This window comes from Scleropages formosus, chromosome 23, assembly GCF_900964775.1.
Source record: "Scleropages formosus chromosome 23, fSclFor1.1, whole genome shotgun sequence".
NCBI classification, from domain to species: Eukaryota; Metazoa; Chordata; class Actinopteri; order Osteoglossiformes; family Osteoglossidae; genus Scleropages; species Scleropages formosus.
In genome coordinates, this window is record NC_041828.1 from 21787733 (window position 1) to 21802372 (window position 14640).

The 14640-nt window shown below is 43.4% G+C and overlaps 1 protein-coding gene across 2 annotated transcripts in view; it reads right to left on the minus strand.

Annotated features, from left to right (window-relative positions):
- rims2b (regulating synaptic membrane exocytosis 2b) overlaps positions 1–14640 on the minus strand; it is a 149810-nt gene that overhangs the window by 46738 nt on the left and 88432 nt on the right. For both annotated transcript variants that reach the window (XM_018741460.2, XM_029248076.1), the window contains 2 exons: positions 10693–10872; positions 9275–9384 (listed from right to left, as the gene is read on the minus strand). In XM_018741460.2, coding sequence (XP_018596976.2) covers positions 9275–9384; positions 10693–10872 — 290 coding nt within the window. The remainder of the gene's footprint in view (positions 1–9274; positions 9385–10692; positions 10873–14640) is intronic.

Consider the following 14640-nt stretch of genomic DNA (forward strand, 5'->3'; position numbering starts at 1 on the left):
GGCTGGAGGGGGAGGGGACACACCCAGGACAGGACACCAGTCCGTCGCAAGGCACCCCAAGCGGGACTCGAACCCCAGACCCACCGGAGAGCAGGACTGTGGGCCAACCCACTGCACCACTGCACCACTGCACCCCCTGGGAAGCATACACTGATCAGCCAAAACATTAAAACCACTGACAGGTGAAGTGAATAACATTGATTATCTTGTTACAGTGGCACCTGTCAAGGGGTGGGCTATATTAGACAGCAACTAAACCCATAGTCTTGAATTTGATGTGTTGGAAGCAGAATAAATGGGCAGGTGTAAGGATCTGAGCGACTTTGACAAGAGCCAAATTGCGATGGCTGGACAACTGGGTCAGCGCATCTCCAAAATGGCACGTCTTGTGGGGTGTTCTCAGTATGCAGTGGTTAGTACCTTCCAAAAGTGGTCCAAGGAAGGACAATCGATGAACTGGTGACAGGGTCATGGGTGCCCAAAGCTCATTGATGTGCACAGCGGAGTGAAGGCTAGCCTATCTTGTCTGATCCCACAGAAGAGCTACTGTAGCACAAATTGCTGCAAATCTTAATGCTGGCCATGATAGAAGGGTGTCAGAACACACAGTGCATTGCAGCTTGCTGTGTATGGGGCTGTGTAGCTGCAGACTGGTCAGAGTGCACATGCTGAACTCTCTTTACCACTGAAAGTATCTACAATGGGCATGTGAGCATCAGAACTGGACCATGGAGCAATGGAAGAAGGTGGCTTGGTCTGATGAATCCCGTTTTCACGGCAGAGGCAGTGTGATGGTCTGGGCAATGTTCTGCAGGGAAACCTTGGGTCCTGGCATTCATATGGATATTACTGTGACACGTACCACCAACCTAAAGATTGTTGCAGACCACGTGCACCCCTTCATGACAAAGGCATTCTCTGATGGGAGTTGTCCTGCCACGCTGCAAAAATTGTTCAGGAATGGTTTGAGGAACATGACAAAGAGTTCAAGGTGTTGACTTGGCCTCCAAATTCCCTAGATCTCAATCTGATCAAGCATCTGTGGGATGTGCTAGAAAAACAAGTCTGATCCATTGATGTCCCACCTTGCAACTTACAGGACTTAAAGGATCTACTGCTAACGTCTTGGTGCCAGATACCACAGGACACCTTCAGATGTCTTGTGGAGCCCATGCCTCGATGGGTCAGAGCTGTTTTGGTGACACACCTACACAATATTGGTTTTAATGTTTTGGCTGATCAGTATATATTCGTGAACTGGATGAAATGTTGACATTATGTGAAATATTTCCACGAGAAAACAAAGCATGTACCTCACAACAGTATTTCCAAATCTGTTTGGAAAGTGTTATGAAAATTATGCGGCTTGTGTGAGGAAAACTGCAGCACGCCTTTTGTGTAACAGAAGATGCACTGCTTTTGGGGGCTGCACAGAAAACCCATTGTGACACAATGGAACTGGGAACAACAGTAGTCAAATTTGATAATAGTTAACTTGAGAATAGGTCAGAGGTAAAACTCTAGTGATAATTTTGTCTATCAGACTTTCTATAGGGAACACAGTGTGTCACTCAGTGAAGGGAAGTGTGGATATTAGGGACAGATAGCACAAGGAGAAAGTGGTTTAAGCGGCCGCACCTGGTTGAGTGGCCAGTCTTGCAGTGGCTTTATTTGGTGTGACCTCCACCACTGGTTCTGTTGGGATCACAGCACAGGGACACCGGGGCGGTACAGAGACACACAGATTACAACGGAGCCATCACACACCAGGACAGTGGTATGATGCATGTTGAGCAACCTGCACTAGCAGCCTTCGTCTTCGTTGTGTTTCAGTTACAAAGCAAAGAAACGCCACAGAGAAATGTTTCATTATCACGTATGTAATGGTCGTATTATTCTACGAAGAATAGAGTAAAACTGTCACACATCAACACAGCCCCAAAGTCCCATTCAAGTGGGGAGGTCTTGAAACATCTGAGGTACTAGTGAAGGACAGGAGAGGGCTGAACACATTACTCTAACATATAATATAAAAAAGGTTTCAGTGGAAATCTGTATTGAGAGCACAACTAGGCCAGTGTTACTGCAGGACATCAGTATAAGTGCTTTTAACTGGTGAACTTGATCCCTCTGCTCAATGTTCCATCTGTTCCCTGGTCTGAGCATTGCAAGTAGAACTGGAACTTGAAGAGACGAGCAAAAGTGTTTTTTTTTTTTGGCACCAAATACTGCAAAAAGACCATGTACACAGTATCGCACACATGGCATCTGCTGATGATAAGCGGAAACTTGCCAGTAGGGTTTTGGGGTTGGGCTGCACCTGGCTGAGAAGTGTGCCGTGGGAGGGGCTTATTGGGCGTCACCTCAACCGTCGGTTCCACTGAGAGCACAGCAGAAGAACACACACCCATGACACACCACAGAGGTCAGACACCACTCGGCAGCATATACACATTCCCTTCCCAGAACTATAATGTCTTCAGCACCTTGGAGACCTTACACAGCACATGATCAATTAGTTCACAGGAAGAGTGTGATGTGTGAAAAATAAGCATGTGGATTGCAGCAGTTGAGGAGACACATTGGTATTGAATCAGTCCATGGTAAAGGTTTCAAACGATAAGGGGAGATCTGGGCCCCACCTGGCTGAGAAACCTGTCGAGGGAGAGGCCTATTGGGTGTGATCTCCATGATTGCCTCCACTGAGGAACAGGAAAGGACACAGAGAATGGACACACAGTGATTGTATGTCACAGAACCATGGTACACCACAGGCCAGTGAAAGAGAGAAATGAGACAAACATGCAGTGCTTAGCTGATTTTTGCTCTTTACGGAGGAAAACCATCCCACTGATAACTTTCAATTAAAAGACGAACATTAGTTAGACAGCTTTCACCCATGATGGGGAAAGTCAATGCATGTTACCACAAGACCCTACAAAGACCTATTGGAGCCTTATCTGTCCTTTATTCATACCCAACACGTACTACTTAGACACAGCACACAGATAAGTTTGTAGCACAAGCTAATGTTATTTTAGCACTATGTACTGAAAGCAGTGACGAATAGAGCATGTACAGTTCTACAGAACGAATGGAATGCTACATACAGTAATGGGAACCTTACTGACCAACAAAGACTGTGGGTAATGGAGAGAGGCAGGAAGGAGAAGCAGTGTTCTGCTGAAAATCCCTGTCTACCGCTGATGCTGAGGCCCTGCTCAGAGATAACAGCACTAATGGTAACTATGAGTAAACAATCAGTATAGCCTTGTGACCCACCCACTAGCAGGGAAAGGCACTCAGAGATGATGCACGTGCACATTGTGTTTATGCAAGACTAGAGACCAGGAGCATTCAGGATTTTCAGCAGGTCTTGGTTTCAGAAATAATGGGGAAGGGGAGAAGCACAGCACACCTGGATGAGAAGCCTGCCGTGGGACATGTTTACGAGGAACTGTCTCCACTATGAGAGCATCAGACGTAAACAAAGGTTGATGTGAAACACAAGAAAAAAGATACAGACAATGAATTAGAAATCACAGCGCTATGTTACAATGCAGGTGCACAGTTTGCCATTCGCTAGAGTACTTTATATCTTAGCAGAAATCAACATGTTATTGTACAAAAAGACAGACTGCAGGAAGTGAGAAGTTTCATATACTTTCATCATTGTTTGTGATCATTATATAATCATCACTCTCACATTCATGCCTGTCTTCAGCATCTCCCTGTCCTGTGCTCATTTTTTTTTTAAAGAAAAGCAAATTATGTGGCCACACCTGGCTGAGAAGCCTGTCGATAGAGGGCTTTACTTGGCGTGATTTCCACTGCAGGTTCCGCTGTGAGCACAGCAGATGGGACACATAGAATGAACACAAAAGTAAGATACAAAGCAGACCACAGTGATAAAATATCACAGGACTGTGGAATAGTGAAGACAGAGGAAGATGGGAGACACACATAAATGTACAGCACTTATAGTCATATTAAATGTTTTGTGTTCCTGGTTTGAGACTGAAATTGACAGAATATAGAATGCGCTTGCAGAACGTACACATAGTGTGTCTTACTTTGACACAGTGACAATATATCTGATAAAAACATACTTGAGTGTCATATACACATACACACATGCACCAATAATCTACACACCAAAGCCTGCTTACCATGCTGGTAATATACTTCCGTAACACATAAACTACTAACAATGAACAAACACATGCAGTGGGGTCCAAAAGTCTGACAGCACTAGTGAAAATGCTTCTATTTTGCATTATTTTTTAATTTAATACAAAATTTCTTATTAAAAGTCATAAAAGATACCTCCAAGCTTTCCAAGAACTATTTGAAGACCAAAGAACAATGAGTACTGATGGCCATGGACTTGCCTCCACAGTCACCCGACCTCAGACCCATTGAACATGTATAGGGCACTTGAAGACCTTGAAAACCAAGCATTCCGTAACGTCACAAGACGTTCTTTGGAACGCTCTCAAATCATGCTGGGATAATATGGATCACCAGGTTTTGCACCAAACTTGAGTCCTTGCCATTTCGAGTGCATGCTGTCATTAAAGCAAAAGAGGGACATAACAAATATTAAGAAATTCTGAAATTCTTGTAATTTTCTTTCAAAGATTCCACTTTTCACTCAAATTGTTATGCTGATAATATGACTTGTAATGAGAAATTATGTATTAAATTAGAAAATAACGCAAAACAGAAGTATTTTCACTAGTGGTCTCGAACTTTTGGAGCTCACTGTACTGCCCATGACTCCCCTTTTTTAAGGCCCTGTTTGAAGTGAGAAAGGTTTTTCCCTGGAGCAAGAGGTAGAGAGAAGAACTCAGGACCATAGTCTGGGAGTTAGAGATTCAGAACAGCAGGTAGAGATTCAATATCCCCAACAACCTTAGCCAAGAAATCAGACTTGTCATCTCCATGTCCTCTGGTACAATGAACCAGGCAGCTGTCACAGTGGTGCCAAAAACCAAGACAAGAATGATTCAACTGTCATGGACAACATACCTCTGTGACATGGCATGTAACACGACATTCTGGCCCTGCTCACCAACCACAGTTTAGGGCAGCAAGTTCTTCCATGGTACAGTTGTTAAAGATGTCTCCCAAAGGCAAAAAACACATTCCTTATCTTGCTGCTGGCCCGAAGGAGAGCGGACCCTCCTGTTGCCCCCCTTTGTTCTCTGGTGAAACCCTGATGTCTGCCAGTCAGCTCCGTGTGTCTGCCACAACTGAGGGCCCTCTAGGATGCGATCATGAAGATGTGGAATTGACAGCCAAAGGATGTAGGAAGAGTCTGAGCAACCTTTGTTATGAAGATGTTGGGAAACTCGTTATCTTTGCTCAGCAACTGCTCAACTCTTGCACCTTCTGGCTGCTACCAGAATTGCTGGACAGGTGTAGAATCATCAAGTTGGATGTGCTTGACCAGTTTGGCTTAATATTACCAAAGAAGATAGACAACTGGCTGTGCTGTCACCAGCTGATGTCTCTGGCTAAAGTTCGACTTTTGGGAGAACCAATTCAGAACGGCTGTGCTTAGCCCTTGCCTGCAATTTCCAGTGGTTCTGGGGGCCAACGGGAGGAAATTTAAAACTGTGTTATCATCAAGTAGGTTAACCGCAGGTCAGTCTAGATGTCTGCACTGCCTTCTGGTAACTCTGTGACAAGCCTCTGTGGGGATTTCCCCATTTGAGCTACTCTATAGGTGCCAGCTTAGGGGTGTCCTGGATATCATTATCATTAAGGCTTGGCACAGTTCTGTGTTAATTCCAGAAAGGTTAATGCTATCACCAAATTCTATGCACACCCAGTGGGGTAAGGTTCTCCTGGGTGGATAAACGCTTAGACCGTCTCGGACACAGCTCGCTTTTACGCAAGTTCAAATCAAACAAAAGGCTACTGACAGATCCATGAAATCCAGGAAGTTCTCAGCCACCTCAACTCCTTTTAGTTTGCACCAATTTGTAACTCTTCCGTTCAGACTTCACAGGGACCTGCGACAACCTGGTAGCTTATGGACAGGATTTTTCACAAGTACATGATTGCAAGGAGCAAGTGGTAGTGTTTGTAACTGTTTTTCAAAAGTAACAGTACTTTTACCTATGTATTGTTTTTGGCTACTCCACCCACCTCCAGAGATGCCTCATCCTCCAAGCCACCCTTCACACTAAAATCCTACTTTAATTAAACTCAATCTGCATACACAACTTTAAAAACGTACTGCATACCTTTTTCTCACAGAAAATTATAAGGTTTGGCATGTAAAAAATCTGGTTGAGAAAGAAAGCTACATGTCACTATTTACTGACATTGAGAACTGAACTAGAAGATGAAAATAGCAAGCAGCAGTGATGGGGACAGAGAAGAGAGACTATCAGCAGGACTCTACCGAAAGCAGCATTGCCTGCCAGTGCTACCTGGGTCCTGGATAAAGTAACAATAAGTCAATCCTTTCACTTTCTGTAGGAATTCTTCTCTCTGTGTGTAAAACAGACCTGTACTTCTTTAGGGAACTGTTGCATACCCTTTAGCGGTCACTCTGTTGTTAGGTACCAGTCTATGTTAGTCAACCTATTCTATGCACTTCTAGCTATCGCAGAAAAGGACACTTGCTGGTGTTGGTAGTTTCCAACAAAGGTTCCATAGCTGTCAGCATTGTGGTAGGGTACAGGGACAGGGTGAAGCAGCACAGAGGAGTACATATAGGGCCCACCTGGCAGTGAAGCCTGCTGTGGGAGGGGCTTATTGGCTGTAACCTCCACTTCTGCTTCCACTTTGACCACAGCAAATGAACACAGAGATGGGACAAATAGCACATCACAATATAGCAGTTAGACACCATAGAACATTGGTAGAACTAAAGTAGAAAAGGGCCAGTGGTCTGCACACGGATGCCTAGTGGATCTCTAACTTGAGTTAAAATAGAGAAGAAACGGAAAGAAACATGGCCTTTTTATACTTTGACCATAATGGAGTTTTATGAAGCACACTTTTACAAAATGTATACCAATAATATAATAAAAATAATAACAATAAATAGTTCAAAATATTTTTTGCAGAACGTGTGACATGTAAATTAAAAAAAGAGTAAAATAATACAAAATAAATGTAATTATTGTGAAAGTAATCACAATGCATGAAAGAATATCTGAATTGTTCATGAAAAAAAGAAAAACTTGGATTTTTATGTTACTCGCTAAATGAGTGGCAGGTGACGAACAGCTTATACTTGTTTCCTCCAGAAAAGGGATTTTGCTGTGTGACTTTATACAAACATACCACTGATCTTCAGTGGCACAAAATTTCTACTGATTCAATGAATGGGTTAGGAACTTTCTGGCTGACTGGCATCCATTTTATCAACAGCTGAACTTACTACTTATTAAAAGAAACCCATCTCTGTCTTTTTATTACATTTCAGTTTTGTGTTTTAACTTACTCCTAGAGTCATGTGGTTAGCGGTAAACCCACTTACCTTCTTGACATCTGACAAATTCAGCCTTACTGACAAGAAAGCTTTAACTAACCCTCTGGGAATGTGTCAAAACCACAAAGAGTTTTAGATGAAATCCTTGCACTTTACTCAAGCAGTTTCGCTATAATGCCATAGTAGTGTTACTGTCAAACATGGCATTAAGCTATTTTATGGAATAAAGATAAGTTTCAATGGAAAAAATAGGGTCAATTAAAATAATGAATAAATTAAAAACTCATAGCAGACCCAAAATTAAATTAGAAGGTAGTGTAAAAAACCGAACAAAAACATAATGAAAAAAGAAAAAAAGTGCTTTGCAACATCCCAGTTTTTAATGACAGGCATTCGGGCAGAACATTTCTTTATACTGTTTGCTGGTGGGAGAGCACAGGTCCTCAGGCAAAGGGCAGGGAGCACCACAAGAGACAGAAGTGCACTCCCAGTACCCAAACAAGTGAACTCAGTGATGAGCAACTGCCACCACTTGAGGACTAATCCACATGGATGTATAAGCAGTTGCTCTGAAAGACTGGAGACAGAGCACTGGGAGGGAGGAGGGCTCCCAATGGCTCAATAGTAAGTTACATTTTTGGCAAACAACAGTTGTTTCTGTTTGTGGGAAATCTGCTGTCCTGTTGCTGCTCTGAAGTCAGCACTTTGGCCATACATGTTCAGCTGTAATACAGTGGATCAGAAGTAAATACTCAATGTGCAGAGTGATTCTGAATTTTCTAAATACAATCCCGTTTCTCCCAAATCACACTTATAAAAGTGAATTGCTTTCTTCTATTGATTCATTGCATTAAATCCAAATTATTTCAGTTAAAACACAAGTTATAGCAAAACTGTCCATACTACTTGACATTTCTTATGAGAATCATTTCCAAAATTCCTGAAGTCCTGAAAACAAACAATAGGAAACACTGAAAATAAGCACCTTTAGTGTTTGTCTCAGTGCTTTTCCCTCACATGCTTAGATAAACACAGCAAACTACTTATGAATCTGTTAAGCATAATCGGTTTCAATTACACTGGCAAGAAGCAGAAAAGTAAAACACATTGAGTCCTGGTGTGTTTCCCTTTGGACAGCCCCCTTGGGCGGAGCCATTCACTGGGGGCTACCCAGAGGCAAATAGAACACGTGGACCTGAACCACTAAGTAGAAAGCTACGCTCGGACAAAGCTGAACAAAAACGCCAACATAGTGAATAACGAGACAATGATAAAGCAGCAAAACACAGCTAGAGGCACAAAGGAGGATGCAAGGCAACATAAGTCTGTCTGAAAGTAGCAGAGGAGGTAAAGCAACTAAAGAGCAACGAGGAGGAGCCTGGTGAAATCGGTGGACACTCAAAGCTGGAGGCTTTACTGCTGAATATGTTCTTCAGCAAAAATAAACAACTACAAACCTTCATAAGGCTCCATTCCTTCATCTCCTTCCCCTGGGGAGGAATGCAAAAAGGAACCAAGCAGACATGTTAAACATAGTGTTGGTGGGGTCAAATCAAAGTACCAACACCTGCAGTGTGAGTGACGAGGGCCTGAACATAGCTGCTATAAAGGAGCTGAAAATGTAAAGTTCACTCAGCCAAGATACGTCGCATTTCATAGATGTCTTCCAAACAAATGTCTAATGTTAGATATACTGTATCCGTTCCCATGGCATGATCCTCAGCTGTAAACACAGTATACAGTGTGGCATTTACGAATACTCTGCTGTGGAATTACAGCACAAGAGCCCACCCCCCCGCGGCAGAGCATGGCGTTACTCACTTTTTTCCAGCGTGGCCTTGGAGGGAACCTGCGGCAGCTGGCGTCCTCTTCGGGTGACTGTGGGGGTGCTGGTGGGACTGGTTTGGACGGCTCCACCCCGAGGCTGTGCCCTGTGGGACATGATAACATTTAAGGCACAGTAGAGCCCTGTGCTGGTCGTCAGCGAGGGGTGCCCCCTTTGGAGTGGAACCGGAGACAAGATCTTCCCTCCCTCCTGCTCGGCAGAGGAGGAGGAAGAGAAGGTGCAGCTTTGGAGTGTTCGTTACAACAGAAAAGAGACAAATGGACCATCAGCAGAAGTGTGGCAGGTCCCTGTACGCAAGGCTAGCGAACATGGCCACACACCACTGGATATCTCAGAGGCATGTGTTGGAAGGACTCATTGGTCACACTAAGGGATGGAAAGTGTACCATTAATGCACAAATATGAGTGGGAAACACAAGGAGCCTAGAACATCAACGTCTCGCTTCACTCTAGAATCCACAATGAAACAAGTACTGAAGATAAAACAAAGGAAGCAACAAAAGTCACTGAACACATTTGAAAAAGTGCAATTTTCCTGCATATTTTATCTAAATACAAAAAAACATAGACAAGCGTTTCAACACCACGTACTCATCACAGCTGAGATATGAGCTCCTGCATGGGTAAGTATGCAGTGATGATGAGGTGACAATGAGTATGGAAAAACAGACAAAATCATGGCATTACAACATAACCACCTTCATAGCACCTTTACTTGGATGAACCTGCTTTTTTTAGTTTAGCAGAATCAAGCTAAAGTTCAAAGTAAAGTAATACAGATAGCTAAAAGTAGAACCTGGGTCTAAAACAGACCACCCTTCCATGAGTCTTTATGAAACACTGTAGAGTTTGGAGACTGTAACTTCTGTCCCTTGGTGGCCCATTTGTGGTCTGAGCAGTCGTTACACATACTGTATATGGCACAAAATCTGGTTTGGCACCTCTCACTGCTCTTTTGAAAGGCATTATGAAGTGTGTGGCACAGCTTGTGGTTGACCCGTCAAAGCTGCAAGAGGAGAACAAGCAGCCACACGGAGCTAAATGTAAGATCACATACTGACACACCAGGAAGGCTGCAAATGAACCACGAAAAACCAAAGAATAATAAAAAGCACAAAGCAAAAGATAAGTATGCTGTAAATTTTCCAAAGTTAGTACAGAAACTATGGCAGTCACACACCATTATACCCATATAGAATATAAGTAGTGTGTCTGCAGCCAAAAGTTAGTATTTAAATACCTGTGTGTCTAATCTACAATGGAAACAAAAGACGTTTGTTACTCAAACAAATCAAAAAGGTGGTTTGGCAGAGGGGGGGCAGTTGTGTTGAGAAAGGGGCGGAGAAAAGGGCAGTGCTGAATTAGTCGGGCTGTTGCGATTCGTCTGGGTCACCTGGATAAGGCAGGTGAGGGAGGGGCGGACCTTCCAGATGGTAAGGACGGCAGTGACCTCATGAGGCTCGAGTCGGGCCGCTCGGTTGATCGGGAGCGGGGGGAGGAGTGCTCCAGCACAGGACGCTGGTCCGCCGACCGGGACCTGTGATACTCGTGCCTGTCCAAAGCTCTGCAAGTCCTGCAATGTTAGTCAGAGAACCTACTCAGTGTGACCTCTCCCTCACACATGGGAGGGGCCTGGAAGATGCGAGCCAGAATGTTGAGAAATGGGGGCAGAAATGGGGTGAGCAACAGGAAAAAAACAAATTTTCTGACTGGGGAGGAACGAAGAAAGTAGTGAAAGGGCTTGAGTGACATTGCAAGGTCTACCTCCCTGTAGAAGATGGGAAAGGATGGTTGAATTCTGCGAGGCAGCACCCGTTCTCACTCCAAATCAACTGTAATTTGATGAGTTCAAACCTCCAAAATGATGGTGCAGAAGTCCAATATAATTTATGGAATTCAAATTCGACACATGGGTTTTCATAATTAAAAGTCATTAAGAAGACCGCAAAACTGATTTAAATAGGTTATACTTTGGCACATACGGTATTCACGGGGAACCCGGGGCCTCCTGGGTGCTGTGAGAAAAAATGTTTGGAGGGTCCATGTCCACTGAGTACTGTTTGATTACTCTTTTAAACAAAGCACAGATTAGGAGTGTATAGAATGACAGTAACAATTCAGTCGATACACTAGTTATTAAATAACCTATCAGTAAAAAGACAGACTGAAAAAGAAAGAAGGGAGTTTTCTTCTTTCACTGACAGGTGCCAACATATCACAGCTCTGTGTTGGACCTGCCCAGTGTCCTCACCAACAGAAAGATTATACCAGAAGCATCCGACACAAGACATTTTGTGTAAGGAGAACATTTGCAAGGATGTGCATACCGCAGCTCTATATTGACTGTGATCTTGTGAGAACTCAGGTGTCTACCAGAAAGGGTGAAGCAGGATATATACAAATTTCAGCTAGGACCAGGGGAACAAGGCACTAAATAAGAGCTGGTAAAGCTTATTGAATAACAAAGAGCACGCCTCACTATCATATATGCTTGGACACATTAATTAGCTGCAACTCTACAGTACATCACAGGCAAATAAGCTGGTCTTACACCATCAGTTACCTCTTGTCTTCCTCCACAGAGCCTGGTTCAGACGGAAACTCTGGAATTTGCTCCTCTCTTTGCGTGGCAAAGGGAAACCACAGGTTCATAAGGAGTTATTTAACCAAGCCTTCCTTCCTCATGACATACACAACAGTCTAACAAACACATTTTGCTTAAATATGTCATTGCTAATCTATGATCAGCACAGAATGAAGGAACTGTTGATCATTTCCTTCATAACCATAAAGCAACACTGACACATGTTGACAAAGTTGTCTCAGTGTTACTTGATAGGACACTCTGCATTCTATGAGCAACAAGTACATGAGGTTACACCACTGAGGGGCACAGAAAGGTTCACCATCTTCTGTTAGATGAAGCAGCACTGGCCAAGCTTCAGTGTCTCACACACACCTACAAATGCAATTCCTCATGTTGGCCTACCTTTCTGTGTCTGTGGAAGGCTCAATTTCTATCCTTGGGCATGTCCTGTTAAATAAATGAACCCCAGAGTTCAGCCATTTTTTTAACTTCAGCAGCATATTGAAAAGATTATGAACTGCAGCTGTTTGCCATGTTGTGAGAAATGTGAATTAATTTGTTGGCTGGTTGTTGTTAACATGGTTTTGAAACTGACAATGAAATATAGCACATAAAGTATGTTAATAGCTACACAAAAGTATCTTAAAAAGCTTTCCAGGGTGTTGTATCCATGCATAAACATGCCAGATACTTATCATCCCTGCCCTTATCTCTCATTGCTGATGATTTTGCCTTGTTTTTCAGAGACGAAGTCAACTCCATAATGGTCAAGTTCTCAGCAATTCCCTATCAGAAACTGCGACCTCCAGCTTCCTATTGTCACACAGAGCTATTCCCTCCCTTGATCCGATCCCTTCAGCTCTCCTACAGGACATTTCCTTGCAACATATCTCTTTATCTCCAAGGTCATCAGCACCTGCCTCCTATGCCTACCACTGCTATGCAGATGATATCCAGCTCTTCCTGACTCTCCTCCCCTCTGAGCTAAAGACATTTCCTCACACATCACCGCTGGTCTCTCAGACATCTTTGCTTGGATGTTTGATCACCACTTGCAACTCAACCTCTCCAAACAGAGACTTGACTTCCCAGCTGGTCAGTCCTCCTGTAGAGAACTCTATCAAACTGGACAACTTTCTCATTTTGATTACCTCATTGGTGAAAAGCCTGGGAGTAATAATTGACTCAAGCCTGTCTTCCTGCCGAAGTCACAACCTGGGGCTGCGTAAGATCCGTCCTTATCTCACAACAAATTCTACGCAACTTTCGGACCAGGCTGTGGTGACATCCCATTTGGACTACTGCAACTCCTTCCTGTCTGGCCTTCTGGTTTCTGCCATCAGACCTCTCCCGCTGATAGAGAATGCTGTTGCATGAGTCAGGTTTCACCTTCCAAAGCATTCCCATGTATCCCCCTTCCTCATCTCTGCATTGCTTCCTATAGATGTTCGGATCAAATTCAAAACTCTGGTAATAGCCTACAAAATCATCAAAGAATCTGTTCCCTGATATTGACAAGACCAGATCACTCACTATACCCAAACCAGATTGCTATGCTCCTCCACCTCTGCCCACTTGGTGGTTCAATGCACAAATGTCCATAATCAAAAACAAGAAGATTTTCAGTTCTGGCTCTGATGTGATAGAATGACCTCTCCCTCTCTCTCAGAACTGCTGAATCTTTCTCTACATTTAAGAAGTGTCTCAAAACGCACCTCTTTCGGCCTCACTTCTCCCTGATCCATGACAGTACATGACAATCTTATGTTTGTGACAAAATTGACTGTACTGAATAATCACATCTCAACATTCAAATCTCTCCTTCCGTTGATACAGTGCACTCTTTATATTATTCTGAGATGTATGTCACTTTGAAGAAAAGTGTCTGGTAAATTAATAAATGTAATGTAAATGTAATCTGCAGTTCCTAGGCATGGAAAAGTGACTCAGGTTTGACTGGGACACACAGAGGAGCAGAGCCTCACCAGAATTTTTATCGTTACTGCAAACTTTAAGTCCAAGACTCTACCTTGAGACTCTATGCCGAGTATCTACAAGCCTGCATTAGACGCTGGAGTTTCCTTAGAACTCACCTGTAGTCCTCACATGTCCCATTTATTACATGATTTGACCACTGGTTAGGGATGTGATTGGGACCATTGTAATATCTTGGAGAGGAGGAAGAGAGACCACAATCATGCAAACAGCCTTTTCGAAGGCAGTAAGTGCACAGAGATGCTTCTGTCTGAAAACCCTCAACACAAAAAACCAACTGCAAGACATCAACTACTGCATAGCACCAAGCATAGCTTAAAGGCAGCAGAGTGACACATGGCCTCCATGCTAAAGCCTATATCTCTAGACATCAAACATAACTACCATGTGCTTTAATCACATTCTACTGTATAAGGCACCTTTCAGGAGGGTCATAAAAGTCATTGTAGGCAACAGATGCTCTTCTTTCTCTCCTGATCCTCCTGAAGATGGGATACAAAACATACAGGAAAGTCTCAGCATTGCTGGGAAATGTGCAGAATCCCATCACGTGCAGCTGCATGTCCAGCACATGAAGTTTTATTGTCATCCTAATTGCACAGAAAGCACACGAGGCTCAAGGTTGGACCTTACTGGAATGTCTGGCCACTTTTCCCAGTCGAAAACACACATCGGATAGTGTTTCTTAGAGACATGCTTAGAGCAAATGTCCCCAGAGAAAGACTCTCCAGGTGACTGTGAAGGCCCACTGGTCAACAA